We start from the raw sequence: 19350 nt of genomic DNA, 5'->3' as shown, positions 1-19350 counted from the left end.
TCTTTTCACAATGATGCAGGTAATGCATAAACTGAGATATGACAGGATGGCAAGAAATAAAACGCTGAGTACAGTTTCCTGTCGGCCGAATCAGCACGAAGTCATCGCAGTAGCCAAAGCTAGTTTACCTGGCATTCTTCTCTGTCCTGAGCGGAGCAAACGGTAAAGTGATGCAGTTCAATCGGGTTCCGTTCTTTAAGGTATTCTTCTGGGTTCATAGAACTTTGAGAGTGAGACGAACTAGAAGCGACGGTGCCGTCTGCAGCGCAGTCCTGAATAGTGCTGTCAATCTGCATGAAACAAAATTGTGTATAGAATGTTTGCAGCTATTTAAAGAAAGCAACCGAGCGCACATACAGCGAGTAGCTTACCAGCATTTCACTTGGTTGAGCATCACGAGGCGGTGTATTTGTTGCACCATCAAGTGCCAGACATGGCATCAGAGTGGCAGAGTCAGATTCAAGATGTTGTCGCTTAACCTCTGGCTCCAAGGCTGTTTCCGGATCTGCAGGCATCATCACAGCAGGCAAGGAAGCTTGGAGAGGCTGTATCGCACCGCTGTCGTCGACTTTCGGCCGACATGCTTGCGCAGGAGGTTTCCTCTTCCGAGGTGGCTTTCTGTGTCTCTCTGGCCGCGTTAGATACTTCGGACAGTTTGGAAATAACGTAGGGACTGCCTCTTTGGAAAGCACGGGCCTCTTTTCCGCGTCAAGCAGCACTCTCCCATCGAGCTCCGCGTAATATGCCCGGGAAATTGCGTCCTCTGCGAAATGCTTGGCGCAGACATGGTCAGTGGGCATTAATGTCCGGTCTGCCCTAGGAATCGCGCGCCGCCACTTATCCAAACGAACATTGTCGGACGGAGCTTTGAACAATGTCACACGCTCCGCACAAGTCCGGTAGCCCGAATTGCAGTTCGGCACGAAGCACTTTCGTCCCATTGCGCAGCACTCACCAGCTGTGGGCTACTCTGCCGACGATAGCCAAACACAAGGTCTTGGTCTAAAATAAAGGAACTTGTTTAAAACAGCACAGCAAGCAGCCGCATGCTCCGAAACGAGGCAAAAACACGTGCGCACTACCGCGCCACGCCGGACCGAGCCGCCTAGCGTGGGACCCCATTTCGCAGCGCCCTCTAAGTTGGTGACCGGTCGGACCGGTTTCCAAGGCCCCCCCACCCGAACATATTGTGGCCGCGAGCGGGCGGCGCTCTCGCGCGCGGCGGGGGAAGAGTGTCAACACCTCAGTATGGTATTCTTACACCGTGCTACAGACACACACACTCCCCTCACCCCTGACCCTAGCCCACTATCACCCCTCCTTCCCCACTCCTGCCTGCACTTTGTGCCCAGAACCATTCGCCTCTTCCCTCCACATCCTCTCCCTCTGCCCGTCGGACCCTCCCCCGCGCGGCCTAGAGGACCTCAAGACCTGGGAGGACTGGGAGACCCTGCTGCGCTCGGAGGACTCGGCCGTGCAGACAATCGCCACCGGCCGGGCTGCCAGTGTTATGGACCTTAGGGGCATAAACACTTGAGTGCAGTGGGGTCGTGCGGAGACCCAGGGGCGTGCCCCGACTTCCTCTCCAACAATAAAGTTTTCTCTCTCTCTCTCTCTCTCTCCTTCCTCGCCTCTGGCAAACTTACTGGCCAGCTTTCTAGTTAGTTTCCGCCACTGTGTGTCAACGCTCTTTCTGTACAGGTATTTAAATACCTTAGCTGCCCACCTGTTATCGTCCAATTTCCTCAGGCTTTCTTCGTATAGTACTTTACTCTCAGGTTCCCGAGCTTCCCGACATGGACTCTCAAGTGGCGGCGCCTGGCGGCGACCAAACGTTGTGCTGTCGTTTGCGGCAGCAGTGCTAGAAGTACTACCTACACTTTGTAGTGCTGAGGCACATTGGACTCGAAAGCGCGGTCTATGCGCAAGATGCAAACGTGTGTGAACGTGCGAAGCGCCTTTTAGGTGCTTGTTGTTCGCACACACCTCAGCGCGCGGCTGAAGTGTACCGCTCTGCTCAGACCCAGACGCAATGGACGAATTTGACATGGACTATAGCGAGCCGGGGCCAAGTAACGCCGAGCCGGGGCTAAGTAACGCCACGCTTCTTGACTTGCGTCCGCAGCTAGCGTTCTGTCCCGGGGATTCTGACGCCGAGGAGTTCGACAGCGACGAGTGCGACGAGCAAGTTTACGATGCCTACACAGAGTATGTCGACCTTGGCACACCCGTTATGTCAGAGGAAAACGACGCCGACAACGACGCCGACAACGACGCCGAAGACGTATCTCTTCTTGGTAAGTGTACTGTGGTGTCGGTGCACGTTAAATAACCCCAGGTGGTCGAAATTATGCGGAGCCCTTCTCTACGGCGTCCCTCATAGCCTGAGTCGCTTTGGGACGTTAAAGCCCCATAAACTAACTTTTTGGTCAGTATTTACATTGACAGGAGTGCATGTTGTTGGGCGAGTCGGTCGTACATCGTTGAGTAAAGGTACTTCCCGTCCTTGTTTGTATTATTTTGCGCAGTACCTTTACTCAACAATTTACATTGACGTGTCGTCAGAAAAAAAAAACAAAAATTATAAGCAGTAGTTGTAAGAAGTGTGAAGCGAGCTGCAGTGAACGAAGCTTGCGGATAGCCCTTTTAATACACGTGCATGGAATGCAGCACGACGGTGCCATTTGCGGGAGCTTAAAGAAACCTCGTCATGCGCTAAAAAATGGTTTTAGCACCAGCACCGTGGATAGACGAGATGGCGACAGACATTTATTACGTGTATTTTATTCCACTGCGTTGCACGCGTTGTGATACGCGGCTGCTTATTCAATAACTTCACTACACTTTGCGATTTGTAATGAACAGTGATGAGCTGGCGGTGATCCGTACCGCATCACTTGGCGTCCGAAGGAGAGCGCGTCTTGCCACTGGAGGATAGGGTTTTGGTTGCCTTGAATGTGTCCGCACACACCGGGTGCTGGTTTGCGCGCTGAATTTATATTCGTTTTTTAAACTTGGGAAAACAAGTGCTTGTACTTTCTCACCTTTGCTCAGGCTCAAGCAGTACGGAAGCACCATCTGACTTGCAGCAGTGCCTGTATGCGAACCTTGTTTACCAAGAATTTCTCGAGAATGCAATTCAGGACCTTACAGAATCTCTTGAAAAGAACAGGTAAGGCTTTTTTTCACTTGGTTGCATAGAGGAGTATGGTGCATGCTGCCATCTCATCTCAGGTGAAGGGCTGTTGGCATTAACTTAACATGATTGCTCGAGCGCATGTCTTCCACTGACATTAGAACCGCTGGGCGTTGGCCGCTGGGTCTGAGACAACATAAAGGTTGAGACAGGACATCAGCTGTCGCCAACCGCCACATACACACTGTGCAGCATACTCTTGGACCCAGTGCCCACCGCTTAGCGGCTCAAGTGTCCGTGCAGGACGCGCATTCGAGCATTTGTGTCAAGTGTGCTGTTGGCGGTACACCCTTTGTCGAAGATATACAACCCTCCTGGCTTGCATTAGGGCTTTGAGGCTCAACACTTCTGGGAGGGCTGGAGAGCCCCAGTGCACAGTTTAGAAGCAAACCACTAAGGTGGTGCATTTCTGACATAGGCTGTGCATTTTCAGAATGACAGTTTTTGTTGCCAAGAATATTTTGCCAGAATGCTGCCCTGTGGGACAGAAAATTCCAATTGCACTGTATGGGTCCACTCTGGCCATTGCCACTTGTGGTTCTAAAATGCAAGCAATTTGTTGAGTGCACTAGCACCCAACTTGGCATGCAGAACTGTACCACCATTTTGCATCTACATCAGTTGCATGGCGTGAAATTGGTATGAAAAGTGGTTAGTGCTTTACTTCCAGTATCTATGCAAAACTGCCCAGGCCGTCAATCTGTGAAGCACGTGTGTGTGAAGTGTACACGTGCACTGTGCTTTGCATACCACATGTGTGAAATGCCCGTCTCTCAGGCACACGTTAAAGCTGCATGTGTCTGTGCGCTGGCTGGTCTGTGAGTGGATGTATATGCATATGGATGTATATGGACACTGTGTGCAGGTCATTGTATATGCTTTGTTCCAAAAAGAATTGTGCGTTGAAGTATTGGCACGCGTAGAAGGAATCCATAGGAAGTTGGACACTGTTCTTGAAGCCTCTCCATTGACAGCATCCGCTGTGCTCAGCAGTCCAACTTCTTGATGTGAACCTTATTATCCCGACTGTAGCTGTGCTTTGCAGCAAAAGTGTGCAGTTTTTTGCTCAGCATTGCTCTGCTTGTGGGATTGGGAATGTTTTTGGTGCTGGTCAGTTCCATGCCAAGGCCATGATTTCTGGAACTTTTTGAGCGCTGATCTGGTTAAATTCCAAGTGTTCAGTCTTCAAGTCTTGTGCTATGAAACTTTGCCTTTTAGATAAATGGGAGCTGTCTGGCAAACAGTGGTGATACTTTGCAAAGCCTTTCGATTGATAGGGATTGGGTTCTTTCCACTTGTTGTTGTTGACAGTGTTTATTGGGGTGGACACTAGTATGCTGACGAATAGACTACATCACATCTATGTTCGTATTGTCGTGTAGGAATTATCAGGTCTCAAAGTGAAATTGCTGCTGTGAGTCCTGACCCTTTTAGGGTCTTGGTTTTAAGATGCTTGTGGTTCTGTCTTGCATGAAAATGTTAGTGCCGGTATCTTTGTGGAGTTGTTTCTTCCAAGCAGGGGGCAGTAAATTTCCATTTAGATCAGCAATTACTCATTAGTGAGTGCAGCCATTGGGCTATACATGAAAGCTCGGCACCTTTCACAGAAACTTGAAAGTTGAAGAAAAATTAACTGACGTCTACCATACTCTCAAATGTGAAATCTGAGTGCAGCTTGATTTTGCAGCATTTTGAGGTAAGGACACCGAGAAAAAATTCGTTGGCTTCATAGAAGCTTTCAGCGATCTGGTCATCATGGCTGGATTTGGTGCGTAGGCCTACACCACCTTCAGCTTGTACCTAACCTCACTAAACCATACTACATCCTATTTAATACTCTCTAGTTCCTTAGAAAATCACTGCTAGGCTAGCCTCATTGGATAAGGTTCTGGCGCAAGATGCAAACGTTGTTAGGCTCAGTTTCCAGTGGTGGCCTGTCCGGAGCAAGAGATTCTTGGCACCCTCCGCTGCGTCACAGGTCTGACTGCCGCCTTGGTCAGTTGCTCCGCAGCCGCCGGGGATTGAGGGCCGAGAGTAAATTGGTTTGCTCATAGAAGGTTACCATCAGGCATTATGAGTCCCAAGGTTAAAGCGCTCATGTGGTAAGACTCAGAACATGCGTGTCGAAACTTCCTGAGAGGCTGAGTTCTCAAGCATGTCACCCGGCTCACGGGCACTACAACCTTCGCCAAGCACCACCACATTACCTGGACCCCAAGCCATTGACGAGGGAAACGAGAGGGCACATGCTCTAGCTTGAGGTATCGTCAGCTGAGAGGGGCCACGCACCGTGCCCGCGTTTACTCCTCTACCTTCCATGTATAATGAAGTTTGAGTTTCAGCGTCTTCAAAAGAGACGCTTCCCCACACCTCATAGGTTATTAGACACCCCAGATGCTTTCTCTTGGCGGCAGATGCAGATGAACACATTTCGAAACCTCTATAGACTACATCTCGTACACCCAACGTTATACACAGACACATGTCCCTGGTGCCAGGCCCACCCTACACTTTTCGACATATCGTGGGGATGCGGGGCCAAACCAAACACTCTGCAGATGGAAAACATGTCTTTTGAGTGATGGGAGGTGCTGCTGACTTGAGCGATAACCTGGAAGATCAACGGGCCCTCATACAGCAGGTCCGCAGGGCAGCTCAAGCCAGTGGAGCCCTGGAATGAGGGCCCCACCCATAAGCTCAAACAACTTTCCTTCTTTTTATTGAAGTTTTTTCATCTCCTCCTGGCCAAGTACAAACCCAGGGTGGCCAAATCCTGCTCTGATGAGGGAGTGCGTTGTTGGTCCAGGTAACCGAGATCAGGCTGCATCCCAGGCCTGGTTAAGTACAGTAAAATCTCGTTACTACGAACATCAGATTAACGAAATTTTCAGATTTACGAATTTTTTTAAAATCCCCGCCAAAATGCCTATACTTTCAATGTAAAAAACTTTCAGTACTACGAATTTCAAATTACCGAATATTTCAGAATAACGTATGTAATTTAATCTCGCATTCGTCGCAAAACGCTTCGTTATTACGAAGTTCCGTACCAAATCCCTGAAGCTGACGCCTGTCATCATCATCCGAAGCATCAGCTATGCGCTGGGGAACTCGTTGCAACGGATACAGCCCCAGCGGTATCGCCATCACGCGAGGCGGCGCGAGCTGCCGCCTGATACAAAGGGTAAGGCCATTATCCACCCAGCGTGTGGTCACATACGCACTGCGCAGCAGTCTTAAGCCTATTCAGCGCAGTGTCACCACGTCGACAGCGAACGTTAGGATCTGCGAAGTTATCGGCGCTGTGATTGTGTTGGGCATTAGCTTTGCTGACAATGAGTTCTCCTGGCCCCCGCGTTAAAAAGAAGCGACGCCAGTTTTCGCTTAAAGAAAAAGCGGACATTCTGTCGCAGCTGCTGGAAAAAAGCAAGCGGACTTGTGCAGGGAGCTTGGCATTACACCGTCAACAATAGCAACGATGTTCCAAGATCGGGACAAGATCGTAAAACTGCATCGAGTGTCGCAGCTGGCTCCCTCAAGAAAACGTCTGCGGCTGGGCAACTACCGTGGACAGCGACTTTCGAATTATGTGGATAGCGACAGCGCGGCGGCTACATCCGCGGAGCTCACCACCGAAGACATCGTGAATCAAGTGCGTGAGCAAGACGATGCCAACACTGGATCAGCGCACGAAGAGGAAGAGATTGTTTCCAGCTCGGATGTCCTAGTCTTTCTAGAGAAGACCCGATCATTCCTCGGGCGCTGCAAAGATGTCCCCGATGACGTGCACAGGAAGGTCGAGGATGTGGAGACGTTCGTCCTGCAGCGTTTGTCGTCTACTCGCCAGAAGAAGATAAGACTTTTTCAAGCAATAAATTGTAGTTAAACTGTGCCCAGCGTTATCGTTTATTATTTACTTACCAACACATAAATCTGCTGCAAAGGTACCTAATTTTAGTTCTTGTGATGCATTACTGACATGAAAATAATGGTTTTTCAGTACTACGATATTTCAAAATAACGATTGAAATTCGGCGGTCCCGTGAAGTTCGTTGTAACGAGATTCTACTGTAATTCAGTCAACATGCAGAATTTTCTCTTTTCTAGGTGGCAAGCGAAAAATGTATGACACTGGCTGAGTGAAAAAAAACAGTCGTGACCAATGCAGTAGCGTTTAGTTCTACAGACAGAATAGAACTGGCAGAGAGATCAAAGTAATAAATAAGCGCAAGGTAGCCGGCATAAGGAAGTTCAATATGGAGAGAATTGAGCATGCTCTAAAGAACAGGGCTAGCCTAAAATCAGTGAAGAGGAAACTAGGTACAGGTAGAAACCAGATGTATGTGCTAAGAGATAAAGAGGGCAATGTCATAGCAATATGCATAAGATGGTTAAAGAAGCCAAAGAGCTCTACACAAATCTCTACAGTAGACAGTGTAAACGGAATGTTAGGCAGTAGTGCACAGCAATGGGACAATCTCGTCATTAACATAAGAGGAAGTAAAAAAAGCCTTGGGAGCAGTGAAAAGGGGGAAAGCAGCTGGTGGCGATCCTTTTAACAGCAGATCTGTTGAAGAACGGAGGGGAGATTGTGCTGGAAAAATTGGCCACCCTGTATGCGAAATGCTTTATGACCTCGACCATACCAGAAGCTTGGAATAACGCTAACATTATATCAATGCATCACGTGACCACTACACCAGTGGTCACGTAAAAAAGCTCACAAGCAAAAGCTCACAGGACGGTTATGACTGTGTAACGCGAAATTCAGCAATAGTTGTTTAGGTGTTTATTCACATGACCACTACACCAGTGGTAACGTGACTGAACACCTAAACAGCTATTGCTTAATCTCTCATTACAGTCGTAACAGTCCTGTGAGCTTTCTCTTGCGCCTCGATTTACAAGTGTGGTGCAGCAGAGGAACTCCAAGTGCCCTTCTAAGTGCTCCTCGGATGAAGTTCATGCCACGGCAAACACTTGCGATGAGGAAAACACTTGTGGCTAGCTTTGAGCCTCCATGTTATCAAACGCACTGCTCAGCGTGTTTGTTTTGTCAACATACCTAGACACTGGGCTGCATAACAAGTGCTACGAGGACTATTCGAACAGAATTTAAATATGTCCATACGTAGTGTGCAGTCTTTACTCATCTGTCGTGACGGTGGCTCGGCGGTGACAGCTGCCGCACCAGTAGCTTGGCTTGCTGCTGACCCTTCAAAAGCACTGCACCTTGTGTGGGGTTGAGGCTGTTGTTCTTTGCAAGAACTTCGTTATCGGGAATGAGATCCATTGTAACGCTGGTGCAAACGTAACCAAAGTGACTGTAGCAGCCAGCGGCTCATAAAGACCTTCAATGTCCGGCCAGTGGTAGTTTTCATTTCAGCTGCTGCCAGGCTGCACCACTCACTGCCAGCAATCGCAGAATTCACGTTTGCCAGTTTAAGTCACTTTTCGGCTATTTTTTCATCAGAGACCCGAGTTTGAATCAGAGCGACGGGAAAAAGTTTTTCAACTTTTAATCCAAATCTCTTAGGAGTAGATGCATCTTTTGCCGTCGGACAAATGATGACAAAGTCATGAAATGCGGGCTGTCAGGTTTTGTTAACAAATTCAATTTGACAGAGTTTGATAAAGTGTCCCTCACTTGTCCTCAGTGTAGTGTGAAGCATTGTCACCTTGTTGCTCAAGGCCTATAAATTATTGCACTTGAGCAGGTGGTTGAATATTATCAGGCGAGCTCCAGGAGGTTCGCAGTTGAGCAGGCGGTGGAATAAAAGCAGCGGACTCTCGAACAGGACCAGGAGGCGTAACATAGGTAGGTGGGCGAGGTCGTGCAACAACGTCCGCAATGTCAGCGGGCGCGCAAGAGGTCTGGGCTGTGAGGGGAGGGGCTTGTGGGAGAGCTTCAGTGACCTGTTCTTGGATGAATAAGCGAGAGCTGCCGAGCAACTTCTTCACGGATGATGCTTTTGATGTGCAGCAGGAGTGATGACTGGTCTTTTGCATCGTTCAGGCCGGCAAGCGAGTCAGCATCCGTGGTTTGTTCGCGTGTCAGAGACCTGTTTTGCGTAGTTCGTCAAAGCTTTAACATAGGGTGACGACTTCCGTGACGGTGCGCAGGTCTTGCACCAACAACATCTGAAAGGCATCGTCATCAACGCTCTTGAATATATGCCTGATCTTGTCGGCTTCGGACATCTGTGCGTTCACCCTCTTGCACAGATCGATGACATCCTCGATGTAACTCGTGAAGTCTCCTACCTGCTGCGACCACAAAAGCTGTGTAGCTTTCTTTTTAATAGCCGTATGGCTGCCCTTGGGTGGATGCCAGTGAGTAATTACCCCCTTATCACAAAGGTGAGGTTTGGGACACATGGATTTAGGTGCTTAGGCAATTCCAGAAAGCACTCCAGTGAACCCAGGGGTTCCATGGAACCCAGTTTGGGAACTTGTGCTCCTTTGTTTTTTTTTTTTTTTTTTGCTGGGCAGTGTATGTGCTGGAATAGTGGCCAGTTTTGTTGGCACTGCTGGTGGAACATGTGTGGTGAAACGTGCTGCTACTTTGTGCAGGCAACTGCAGAGGGAGCTGCCTGCACGGCTGGCGGAGCGAACGCAGCGCCGTAGCAAGCCGAAGGTGCGGAAGAACTGGTACCAAGCACTGATCTTCCACCACCCGTACTTTCGTGACGTGAACGGCATGCCGGCGCCCCCAAACGAGGACGAACTCACCAAGCGGGCCAACAAGGAGCTGGACCCGTACATAACTCCGGCACGTGCATGGTCTGCCAAGGAATTCAGCACTCTGGTATGTGGTATGACGACGCCCCCTTGCAGCTTGAATGCTCGTCATTGCAGTGCAGGGGCAAGTCAGGTTCAATGTCAGTGACTGTCCAAATATTTGGTGCACTCTGGTAGCGAGGAGGTGTGCATTTGAATTCATAATTTCTAGCTTTTAAGAGAAGACATGGGACGAAATGAACACATAGCGCTGGGCCTGATATGTGCTGTATTTACTCGAATTTAAGCCTTTTGTTTTTTTACAAAAAGCCTAGTTCGAAAACTCGCAGTCGAAAACTCGCAGGTCGGGGCAATCTGGGAAGGAGGAAAGTACTCTCTACCCCGTGCATTGTGCGTCGGCAGGTATTACTGTTTCCGCCGGTTGATTGTTGCCAGTAGTGGGTGGGCTGTGCAGACACATGCTTTAAGCATTGCAGAGCATCCTTTTTCTTCCGTCTTTCACTGTTTAAAAGATTTGTATGCCATTATCAATGCCGGTCTCGGTGGATAGGTCGTTGGGACAGCACTGCTTGATCGTGGACTGCCCAAATAATAAAAAATCGGAAGTGGTTCGCCAAGATAGTGTGCGGGAAGTATGACACGATAGCCCCAGTGTGGTTGGACATGCTTCTGCAGCACCGCATCCCCGCCGACAACGCCGCCTAAGACACAGGAACGGGCACCTATGATCTGTGCTCTAAAATGGAATTAAATAAGGAGGATCATGCAGGGAATGTAACAGTAACTTTATTGACAGGACACCAAACGCAACATCCTGGCACCGGTGACTGTTCCCGCAATGCACTCAAATGTTCATAAACTGACTTCGGTACCTAGGCCCAAAGGTCATTTCTCGCCAATGTCTTTTTAATGCGAGACTCTCTGCAGCTACCGCTAAGTGCGATTACCAACTTTCATCAGGACGAGATACAAAAATGTCCATCAGCCCTCATTCAATACCTCATGATGGATGAGGCAAATCAGCAGCCCAATGCTATGGCATAACACAGGAGGTAGAAGGCACGACGCATGGTTTTACGTCCACCAGGATGGGATGACAAGCCTAATAAACAATGGTAAACAATATGCATATGATGAAACCTGCTTAACTTCAAATTTTTTCATGTGATGTGAAGGTAAGTGGTAGCAGGAATCATCGGGAGATATATACATGAAATAGGCTTTGCTGTGTGATAAACAGTGCGTGATGCAGATGTACTGCAGTGAACCTGCATTGCACCTGCACCTGCATTGCGTGATAGGTAGCTTAGCATGCGGTTCCTTCCCTGTGCGGTTGTACCCACAGTTGCAATTATAATTACTATTACATTTCGAAGCTTGGAAAATGTGCTCCACAGAAGATAAAATATACACATCTTGGTATTAAGGGGAGCACTGCCATTCGCCGTTACGATGGCCACTACTGCTGTTTGCAGCCGTTCCTGCCATGCAGCACAGATGACATTTTACTCGCATGATATGGTTTGTTGGCTCACTTACACAAAACCAGTTGTATTCTCAGTTAAGGAACACCGGAAAACATCACGTTGCCGGGTAGCATTCACAAGCGCAGCAGCTGCTGCAACACCATATGCACAGCCCAAAATGGTGCCAATAGCCGCCGGTGCGGGCTCTTAGGTTTGGTTCTTATGAGACACCACCAGCAAAGTAAGATGGTAGGCATCGAAACTAAAATCTTGTATATTTGAGGATGAGGCTCCCCCAACACCATTCGTCAGCCATCATTTAGTGCACAGCTGGCGCGATATGCAGCATGCTTTGTTTCAGGAAGCGATCGCTCCCGTTAAGTGGTGTCACTGCACTGCCACTTTTATGGTTAGTCTTATGAGCTGCAGGAAATTGATGAATTCTAAAGCTAGTGAGAGTATGGCATTGACAGAACAAATGCATAATGTTGAAGAAAAGAGCACATGTTCTGCCTTGCTGTAAATGTAACAGCCTATGGGAAGGCCATCGTTATGTTTGAGAAGTGTTGAGCTGGCACCTTGGGAAGCTGTTGAGAAATATTCAGTGACAACAGCGAATTGGCATTCATCCGGGCTTGCAATGAGTTGTCACATAACCTAGGTAATCAGCGGATCGTTCCGGTTTTGGCTGGTGGTTTTTCTGATGGCCTGCGGTCGAGGACATCTTTTTTTCGTGCGGCTCTTTAGGGTCGGCTTACGGTCAGAGCAGTCTTAGATTCAAGTAAGTAATGCGTGTATTGTTCTTGTGATTCAAGTGACCGGTAAAGTTGTGGGTTTTTGGCGATTTGGCGTGCTGCTTCAATGAAGACGGTGGACCCTGATGAAGAGACGGCTTTACGTACAACTGTTTACAATAATATACAGCCGCAGTGGTTGGAGTCAACCTTTGTCAGCCTAACCTGGAGCATGATGCGTCCTACAGCAGCTCTCAAGGCTGATAACCACGCTCAGCCTGTCCGACAGACCATGTAACTGCAAAAAGGAGCACCCCTGGAGGTGTGTCGTAGCTTAGGTATTTTTTGTCATCCGGTAAGGAGTCAAATAACAAAAATAGCAAATACTTCTATGATGTCACTTTTGTTGGATGTTGTTGGTCCAAAGTGACATCGCAACTTTAAAGCTGACGTCATTTTCCTTTACTGACCAGGGAAGGTCGCTGCTTCTGACCTTGCTCTCCTTGCCCGGCACTTGTGAAAAGAAAGGAGCAGATTAGAAGGTGCTGTGGGATTGGTGCCTTGCTGGCGAGGGAAGGGCAGGGGGGAGGGACTCTGTTATTTCAGTGTGTGGGGAAGGCTGACTCGCCAAAGGTGCTCACACGCACCTCCACTCGCGCATATGAGTGTGAAAAAAGTAACAAATAAAAGCACTGTGCCAGATCATGCTGTCTGGCTGTATGTATGCCACTGTCCTTAAAAATGACCTGTTCGCTCTAGCCCGAATTTTTTGCCTCAATGCAGCCTTTAGCTTTAGGGTGAGTGGGTTGGATTGGGTTTGAGGGTTCCCCTTCACTAACGTTAACATGGGCCTTAAAGGTGCACTAAAGAGTGTTCTGGAAAACTTTGGTTTCGCTTTTGTTTTTTGGGTTTCCATGTCTAAATAGCTTCAGTCGCCAACAACGTAGCCGCAAATTAATCCCACGGAAATAAAAATACCCGAGGACTCTTTGATTTCACGAGACTGCTGCCGCAGGGTGACGCGTCTTACCGCCTGTTTCGACTGAAGCACACGTTTAGCTTCTTTCCTTGTGGTGCGTTTGTGATCCGCAGTTCCCCATTCTCGAAGGTCACATGTCAGCCCCACTCCCCAGTTTTGCAGTCCCATGACATCCATGGATTTACACTTTTGTATGATCTGTGGGACGCCATCGCATTTTGTTGCAGGTGTTGTTCGGTTTGCGAGCAAACCACTCATTTTTGAAGATCACTCTGCTTATTGCTACGTATTACTCCGCCGATGGCAGAGGAACAAGCCGCTAAGCGACTGGCTGAAAGGCATTCCTCGTGTTGGTTGTTCTTGAACTGAGAGCAGAGTGAAGGGATCATGGTGGTGGATCATGCTGTGCTAAAACTGTGTAATAACTCGATCCTTATTTTTTGCTCTGCAGTTTTCTTTTCAAGCATTGCTACTAGGAATTGCAAAAGATGGCGCATGGTGGCATGCCATTTTTTGTTGTTGTTGAGTTGCACCAACGGTAAAAAAAATCGCAACTTATACAGCAGAAAATACCATATCTATGTGTACCAAATGCTCACTTTTCTGTGCCAAAAGGCACATTTGGCTGCTCCAAAGTTGCCTCAGCCAATTGCATCACTATTTTTACTTTTAAGGTGTTATGCCATGTGCACAATTGTGTGCAGCAGGAACTTGCAGCTTTTTCTGAGAGTGTGCTACACTTAACAGATACTTGTTTGTTTCAGGTGAATTTGACAGGCCTTTCGTTCAAACTAATGAACGTAGTAAATAATTTATTAGCTTATATAACAGTGAGCCTTGACAGGCCCATACAGGCAGTGGGTTACAGGGGTATTCATAATGTGTATCACTTTGTGCATCGTATTAGCACATCTATATAATACTCAAACTCATCATTCCACCCAGGTTTGAAAAGAACAAACACGATCTTCTGCGTTACGGAACAGAATGGAATATTCTACTTTAGTTACAATGTAAAGCTAGCCACAGGATCACAGTCAGCAACATCTCGCGGCAAAGAATTCCAAATCTTGATGGGCGATGAAAAAAAGAAAACTTGCATATCTTGCAATGTTTGACGTATGGCCTGAGGCGCTTATCATGATTTCTTCGATTAGTGTGGCTGTGTGATAGCTGCAGGTACTGATCTTTATTGATATTAAGACCCATGATAAAGCATGAAAAAGAAGTTCATGACTAATAGTTCACAAAACATTGATCTTGGCAGCACATCCTCTGCAGTTTCAATGCTGACAGATCGTGCTACCAGCAGTACCGTTTTTTTTTAGTGCGCTAGCTCTAGAGCCTCCACTTGCTCATTTCGCTGTAGTGAGTCTGTATAGTCCCGCCGTGCCCACCGTGGCAGGTGGTGATTCGGTTTGACTGGTTACAAGAGGTTGCTCGGGAAGAACATCCTGGGTCTTGCATGCCCCACCGGAGGCAGCACCTGCCATTGCAGGGCACTGGCACATCGCTTTATCACTGCACCACTGTGGCAGGAGTGGTACGAGGACTCCCTGGGATCAGTTAATGTAAAGTAGAGAATGACCGATTCCATATATATGGGTATTAAACCATTAACGCAATGGTGTCATGCCCTTAAGGTGGAGCTTAACTCTAGTTTCACCGATTTTCATCTGAAGCCTGCTTCACCTTGAAAGCTGAGCTTCGAACCGAAGTTGAAGATTTAGTGCACCTAATTCGCAATTGGCCTAACGAGGCTAAATCATTCGCCATTTTTTTTGCCTGAATTTCTACCTTCGTGCGCATATTCGAAGCAGGAAATGGCTCTATGATCTCTCGGGCACTTATTTGACAAATCCTAGTTGTTAGGTGGTATTTATAATCCAGTGTAACAACCTTGTTAACATTCATTGTAACAATTTTGTGCTTGCCTGTAAATAATTAACCGTTGGTGTTTTCTGATTAACAAATTGGTTTTTGTGAGGCCTGGATTCTATCTTAGGCAGAAAAGTTTTGCTGTGCATTGAAATAATGACCAGCACCTGGCAGGTTTCTAATCCCAGCTAGTTTGCTTGCGTGTGTCCATGTTCAGGTGAACGCAGTCCAAGACAACCTACTGCAGCAAAACCTGGAGGCACTGCTGGACCGCAAAAAGACGCTCTCCGAGCGACTGCTGACGACCGAGGACCCCTCGCAGAATGCCGAGCTCAAGGAGCGTATAAACCAGCTGGATGAGCAGGTGTGTCTAGTCCTGACTTGCCACATGGTGTACTGTGTGCCCCCCAGGGAGAGAAGTCCCCTGGCCACTTGGCCCATCCCACTCTTGGGCAGAATGGGGAAGGGGTGTGACATGGTGATTGCGAAAAGAGAATCGTAAATTGTGGGGTTCAATCAGTGTCCCAAAGTGAGATAAAGGATCTAACGGACGGCGTATTGGAGGGTTCAGGATTAATTTGACCACCTGGGGACATTGCAGAACTTACGGCTGTTTTTTATTTTGCAATCTTTTTGCAACTTTACCCAAGACTGTGGATGTCACAACAGCACTGTTGCTTCCTGAAGTAACTACGGTTTCCATTCTAAAGGAGTGAATAAAGTGAATGAAATTTTGTTCCAATCGGGCACATGCTCAGAATAGGCCACAGGCTCAAAAGATTAGCTTTAAAAAAAGTCTGTGATATGAGAGATGGTATGAGGGAAGGCAATCGCATGCAGTAGTGCTGCTTCTAACGTTACTCATGCACACAGCAAGAAAGGGTATTCCTCTCTAGTTCTGCAGTGTGCCACTAGCTTGTCAAATTCAGCATTTGCAGTGGAAATCACTGTTGGTACTCATCCAGCGGATTCGCTTTTATCCTAGCCTCCAAGTGCTTCTCGTGCTTGCCTTGGGCACCATCTGCATGATCAGGCACGTGAGCTACACACCAAGCGCACTTGAGGAAAACAAATTGGACCTGTCAAATTTTCCTTCATATACAGTAGCTGACCAATTTTTTGGACTGCAACAATTCGGACTCATGATATTTCAGACTTCGCTTAGTAACCATCACGCACCCCATAGGAAAACGTACGTTTTCGCGACCAATATTTCAGACTCATTTTTTGGACTAAAATAGACGTCAGCAGTACTGTGGGGATCGTTTTTCAACTGAAAATTTGTTTTTTTTTATGGTATAGATACGAGCAGGCATTGCTGTCACAGCCAATCAGTTGTTTGCCACCGTGAAAAGCTACATCTTGGATTTAAACGAAGTCAGCGCGAGCGACGCGAGCCACGGCGGGGGCTGACTGAGTCGTCAGTCAGATTGCTTTGTATAGATTTGGCTATTTGTTCTTCATTGTTGCCACTCGAAATAATAGCATGCTCTCCGTTGACATCAAGATGGCATACAAAAAGAGTGTGCGATCGCTTCGAAAATGGGATGGCTGCAGATGCGGGGGGGGGGGGGGGTGGGGGGGGACTTGCATTCGGAGGTGCTCTTTTCCGCGGGTTACTTCTATCGGTGTTTGCGATCATTGTTGTTCATAGAAACTGATTGATCTTGCTTCGTGTGACGCTTGCATTTGTTCGTGGCAAGACCTGCGACCGTGTTTCACTGGTATCGTGACGTGACGTTACGTGAGGTGGACATGAGGAAAGTATGGCTATGGCTCAGATGCTGTCTAGTATTATCGCTTTCAATTGAAACATGGGGAGTGGCAAATTTCTTGATTTCTAAAGCCAGTTTCTGGTAGAAAAGTTATTTTTTTAAAGTTCACGGATTTTTCGGAATGTTTGATTACTTGGGCTTTTGCCGGGTCCCGCCAAGTCCGAAAAATTGTTTGGCGACTGTACAACACGTGAATGTTGGCACTAATTTCAAACAATGAAAACAGGCGATTTACTCTCGATCAGCTTCACGTCATAGCCGGGCATTGCGATATTTGTCTCCAGCAAGCATTTAGCACATGTGGAGATTGGGTTTTCACGTAGCTGCATAGTCATACATACATGTCCGCTTTTACAGTTTATTTTTGGGCACAATTAGCATAGAAATAATTACACACCCTCACAAATAGCAAATATTGTGCTCAAACTTCTTCCATTTTTGTTGCAGCAATGTGGCGATTGGGAAGCTGGGGGAAGTGCTCTGACCTTGTTTTCGGTGATCGCCACTGGGAGGCTTTCAGTGTTTCAGTAGCGCCTCTACAGGCGATGCATGGGGCGTACACAGTAAAACCTTGTTAAACAAATTTTGTGATTACCATATACTGCCGTGCAAAAATCTACCCCCCAACTTGTAGCCCCTGTTGGCAAAAAAAAAGACTCCAAATACAAGTTGGTGCGCACACCCCTCCCTCCCTTTTACTGTATACGGATGGATGAGTGACTGTGTGCCACACCATGTGAAATGCATGTACACCTGTACCCTTGCACCCCTTGACTGATTAGTGTCCTGGCTCTCTCAGCAATGGGTGCTCACCAAAGCTAACCTGTGGTGCCATTGAAAATATTGGAGCATAAATGCCACAGTTATATACCTGGAGTTACTAAACACAGGGTGTCTACCAATCGGGAAAACCATGAAAACTGGGAATTCTCAGAGAATGTGGATAATCTCGAAAAACTCAGGGAAATCTCAGGGGATTTGTGCTTATATCAGGAAAAATTACCTGCAGTTCTACGTAAAAGGAACTAAAGTCGCGATAATGCTGCCTCGTGTAAACAATGTGGACTGGCATTGCACGGATTGTCCAGTTAGCGTTACGCGTCCTCTCCTCAGCGACCGCTTGCCTCAAACGTTGTGCTGTCAAGTGGAGCATCCCAGCAAGGCGGCAAAAAGCTTTGCAGCGGCAGCGGCGCTTCCAATTTCGAAGCGTGCTACGCTGAAAGCGGACACTTTCCCGCGCTTCCCCGGCGCTGCGGCCAACACCAGAGCACGCGCTTCCTACGGTTCGCACGTGCGCTGTTCGACGGCCAGCAGCTTCCCCTTGTTTTGCTGTGTTTTCGAGCCGACAGCTCCAACAAGGTGGCAGAAAAACATTGTGAGAACTTCCGTTGGTCCCAAATGAACTCTTCCTCCTTGCGCATCTCCTTGACGGAAGAGTCCATTGCTGCCACAAGGTGTGCACTTGCCGGATGCAGGCGGCGCAGTTTTGGGAGAAAGGGGAATAGTTTTGCACCTTTTTGTGATCTGCCGACGCTCGCAAAGCAACGAATTCTGCCCGTACTCAGCTGCGCCGTTTTGAACTGTTTCGTTTAATGACTGCTGTGGTGGTTTAATGACTGCAGGCAAGCTGTGTGCGTTGTGTCAAGCATGACGGCCTTCAAGTGCACTTTCGTCCAGGACTGGACGAATGCGAAACATTGCGAGTTTGCAGCCTGGATTAGGCCCGTCGAAAGTAACCCGAACGCAGCTTACTGTGCACTATGCAGAAAGCAGTTTTCGCTCAGCAGCATGGGAAGAAGAGCGGTGACAAGTCACGCTGAAAGAAGCACCGACTGGCCATTACCGGAGCCGGGACACACTCTGTAGCCCCATTTTTGACACGGCCGGCCACAGTTGTGACCAATGTCGGGCCAGTGCCGTCAGTTTCTGTGCGTCCTTCCAGTGCTTCGACTACTGCAACAGACATCAAACCTGATCGTACAGCAAGAGATATCTTTCAGCGTGTCTTGGAGGTCATAAATGCTGAAGTGATGTGGTGCCTCAACGCTGTTATGACGCACACATCACTCCGTGCTGCTGCGGCATCGGCTTCTCTGTTTCCTTTGATGTTCGTATCATCAGCTACAGGCAAGAAAATGCAGCTTGGCAAAGACAAGGTAGGATATACTATTGTCTATGGCCTTGCACCTTTCTTCAAGGAGAACCTCATGTCGGAAGTAAGCCAAGCCTCCCACCTCGTTGTGGCGTTTGACGAATCGTTAAACAAAGTTGCACAAAAAGAGCAAATGGACGTGTTGGTTCGCTTTTGGCCGGATGCAGAGCAGACCGTGAAAACCCGCTGCTTGACGTCATGCTTTCTGGGGTGCACGCAGTCAGAAGAATTGGTGTCTGCTTTTGAAACTTCTACACATGGACTCTCCCGATCAAAAATTCTTCAAATCTCAATGGATGGGCCAAATGTAAATATAAAATTTCTCTGTGAGACCAAACAAGAACTTTGTGAATCCAGCGACGGCCGTCGCATTCTTGAAGTTGGTAGCTGTGGCCTTCATGTTGTGAACGGTGCTTTCAAAACCGGACG

The 19350-nt window shown here is 47.9% G+C and overlaps 1 protein-coding gene across 2 annotated transcripts in view; it reads left to right on the top strand.

The window, feature by feature from the left end:
* The first annotated feature begins 1837 nt into the window (after window positions 1–1837).
* LOC144111028 (uncharacterized) overlaps window positions 1838–19350 on the top strand; it is a 51561-nt gene continuing 34048 nt past the window's right edge. For both annotated transcript variants that reach the window (XR_013309970.1, XM_077644116.1), the window contains exons 1-4: window positions 1838–2297; window positions 3055–3172; window positions 9770–10004; window positions 15212–15358. Coding sequence is in view for 1 of the 2 variants with exons in the window: in XM_077644116.1 (XP_077500242.1) it covers window positions 2033–2297; window positions 3055–3172; window positions 9770–10004; window positions 15212–15358 (765 nt within the window). In the remaining variant the exon portion in view is untranslated. The remainder of the gene's footprint in view (window positions 2298–3054; window positions 3173–9769; window positions 10005–15211; window positions 15359–19350) is intronic.

This window comes from Amblyomma americanum, chromosome 11 (genome assembly GCF_052857255.1).
Source record: "Amblyomma americanum isolate KBUSLIRL-KWMA chromosome 11, ASM5285725v1, whole genome shotgun sequence".
In the NCBI taxonomy this organism is placed as follows: Eukaryota; Metazoa; Arthropoda; class Arachnida; order Ixodida; family Ixodidae; genus Amblyomma; species Amblyomma americanum.
Note: the sequence above shows the minus strand (reverse complement) of the source record. Positions and strands in the feature narration are given on the sequence as shown.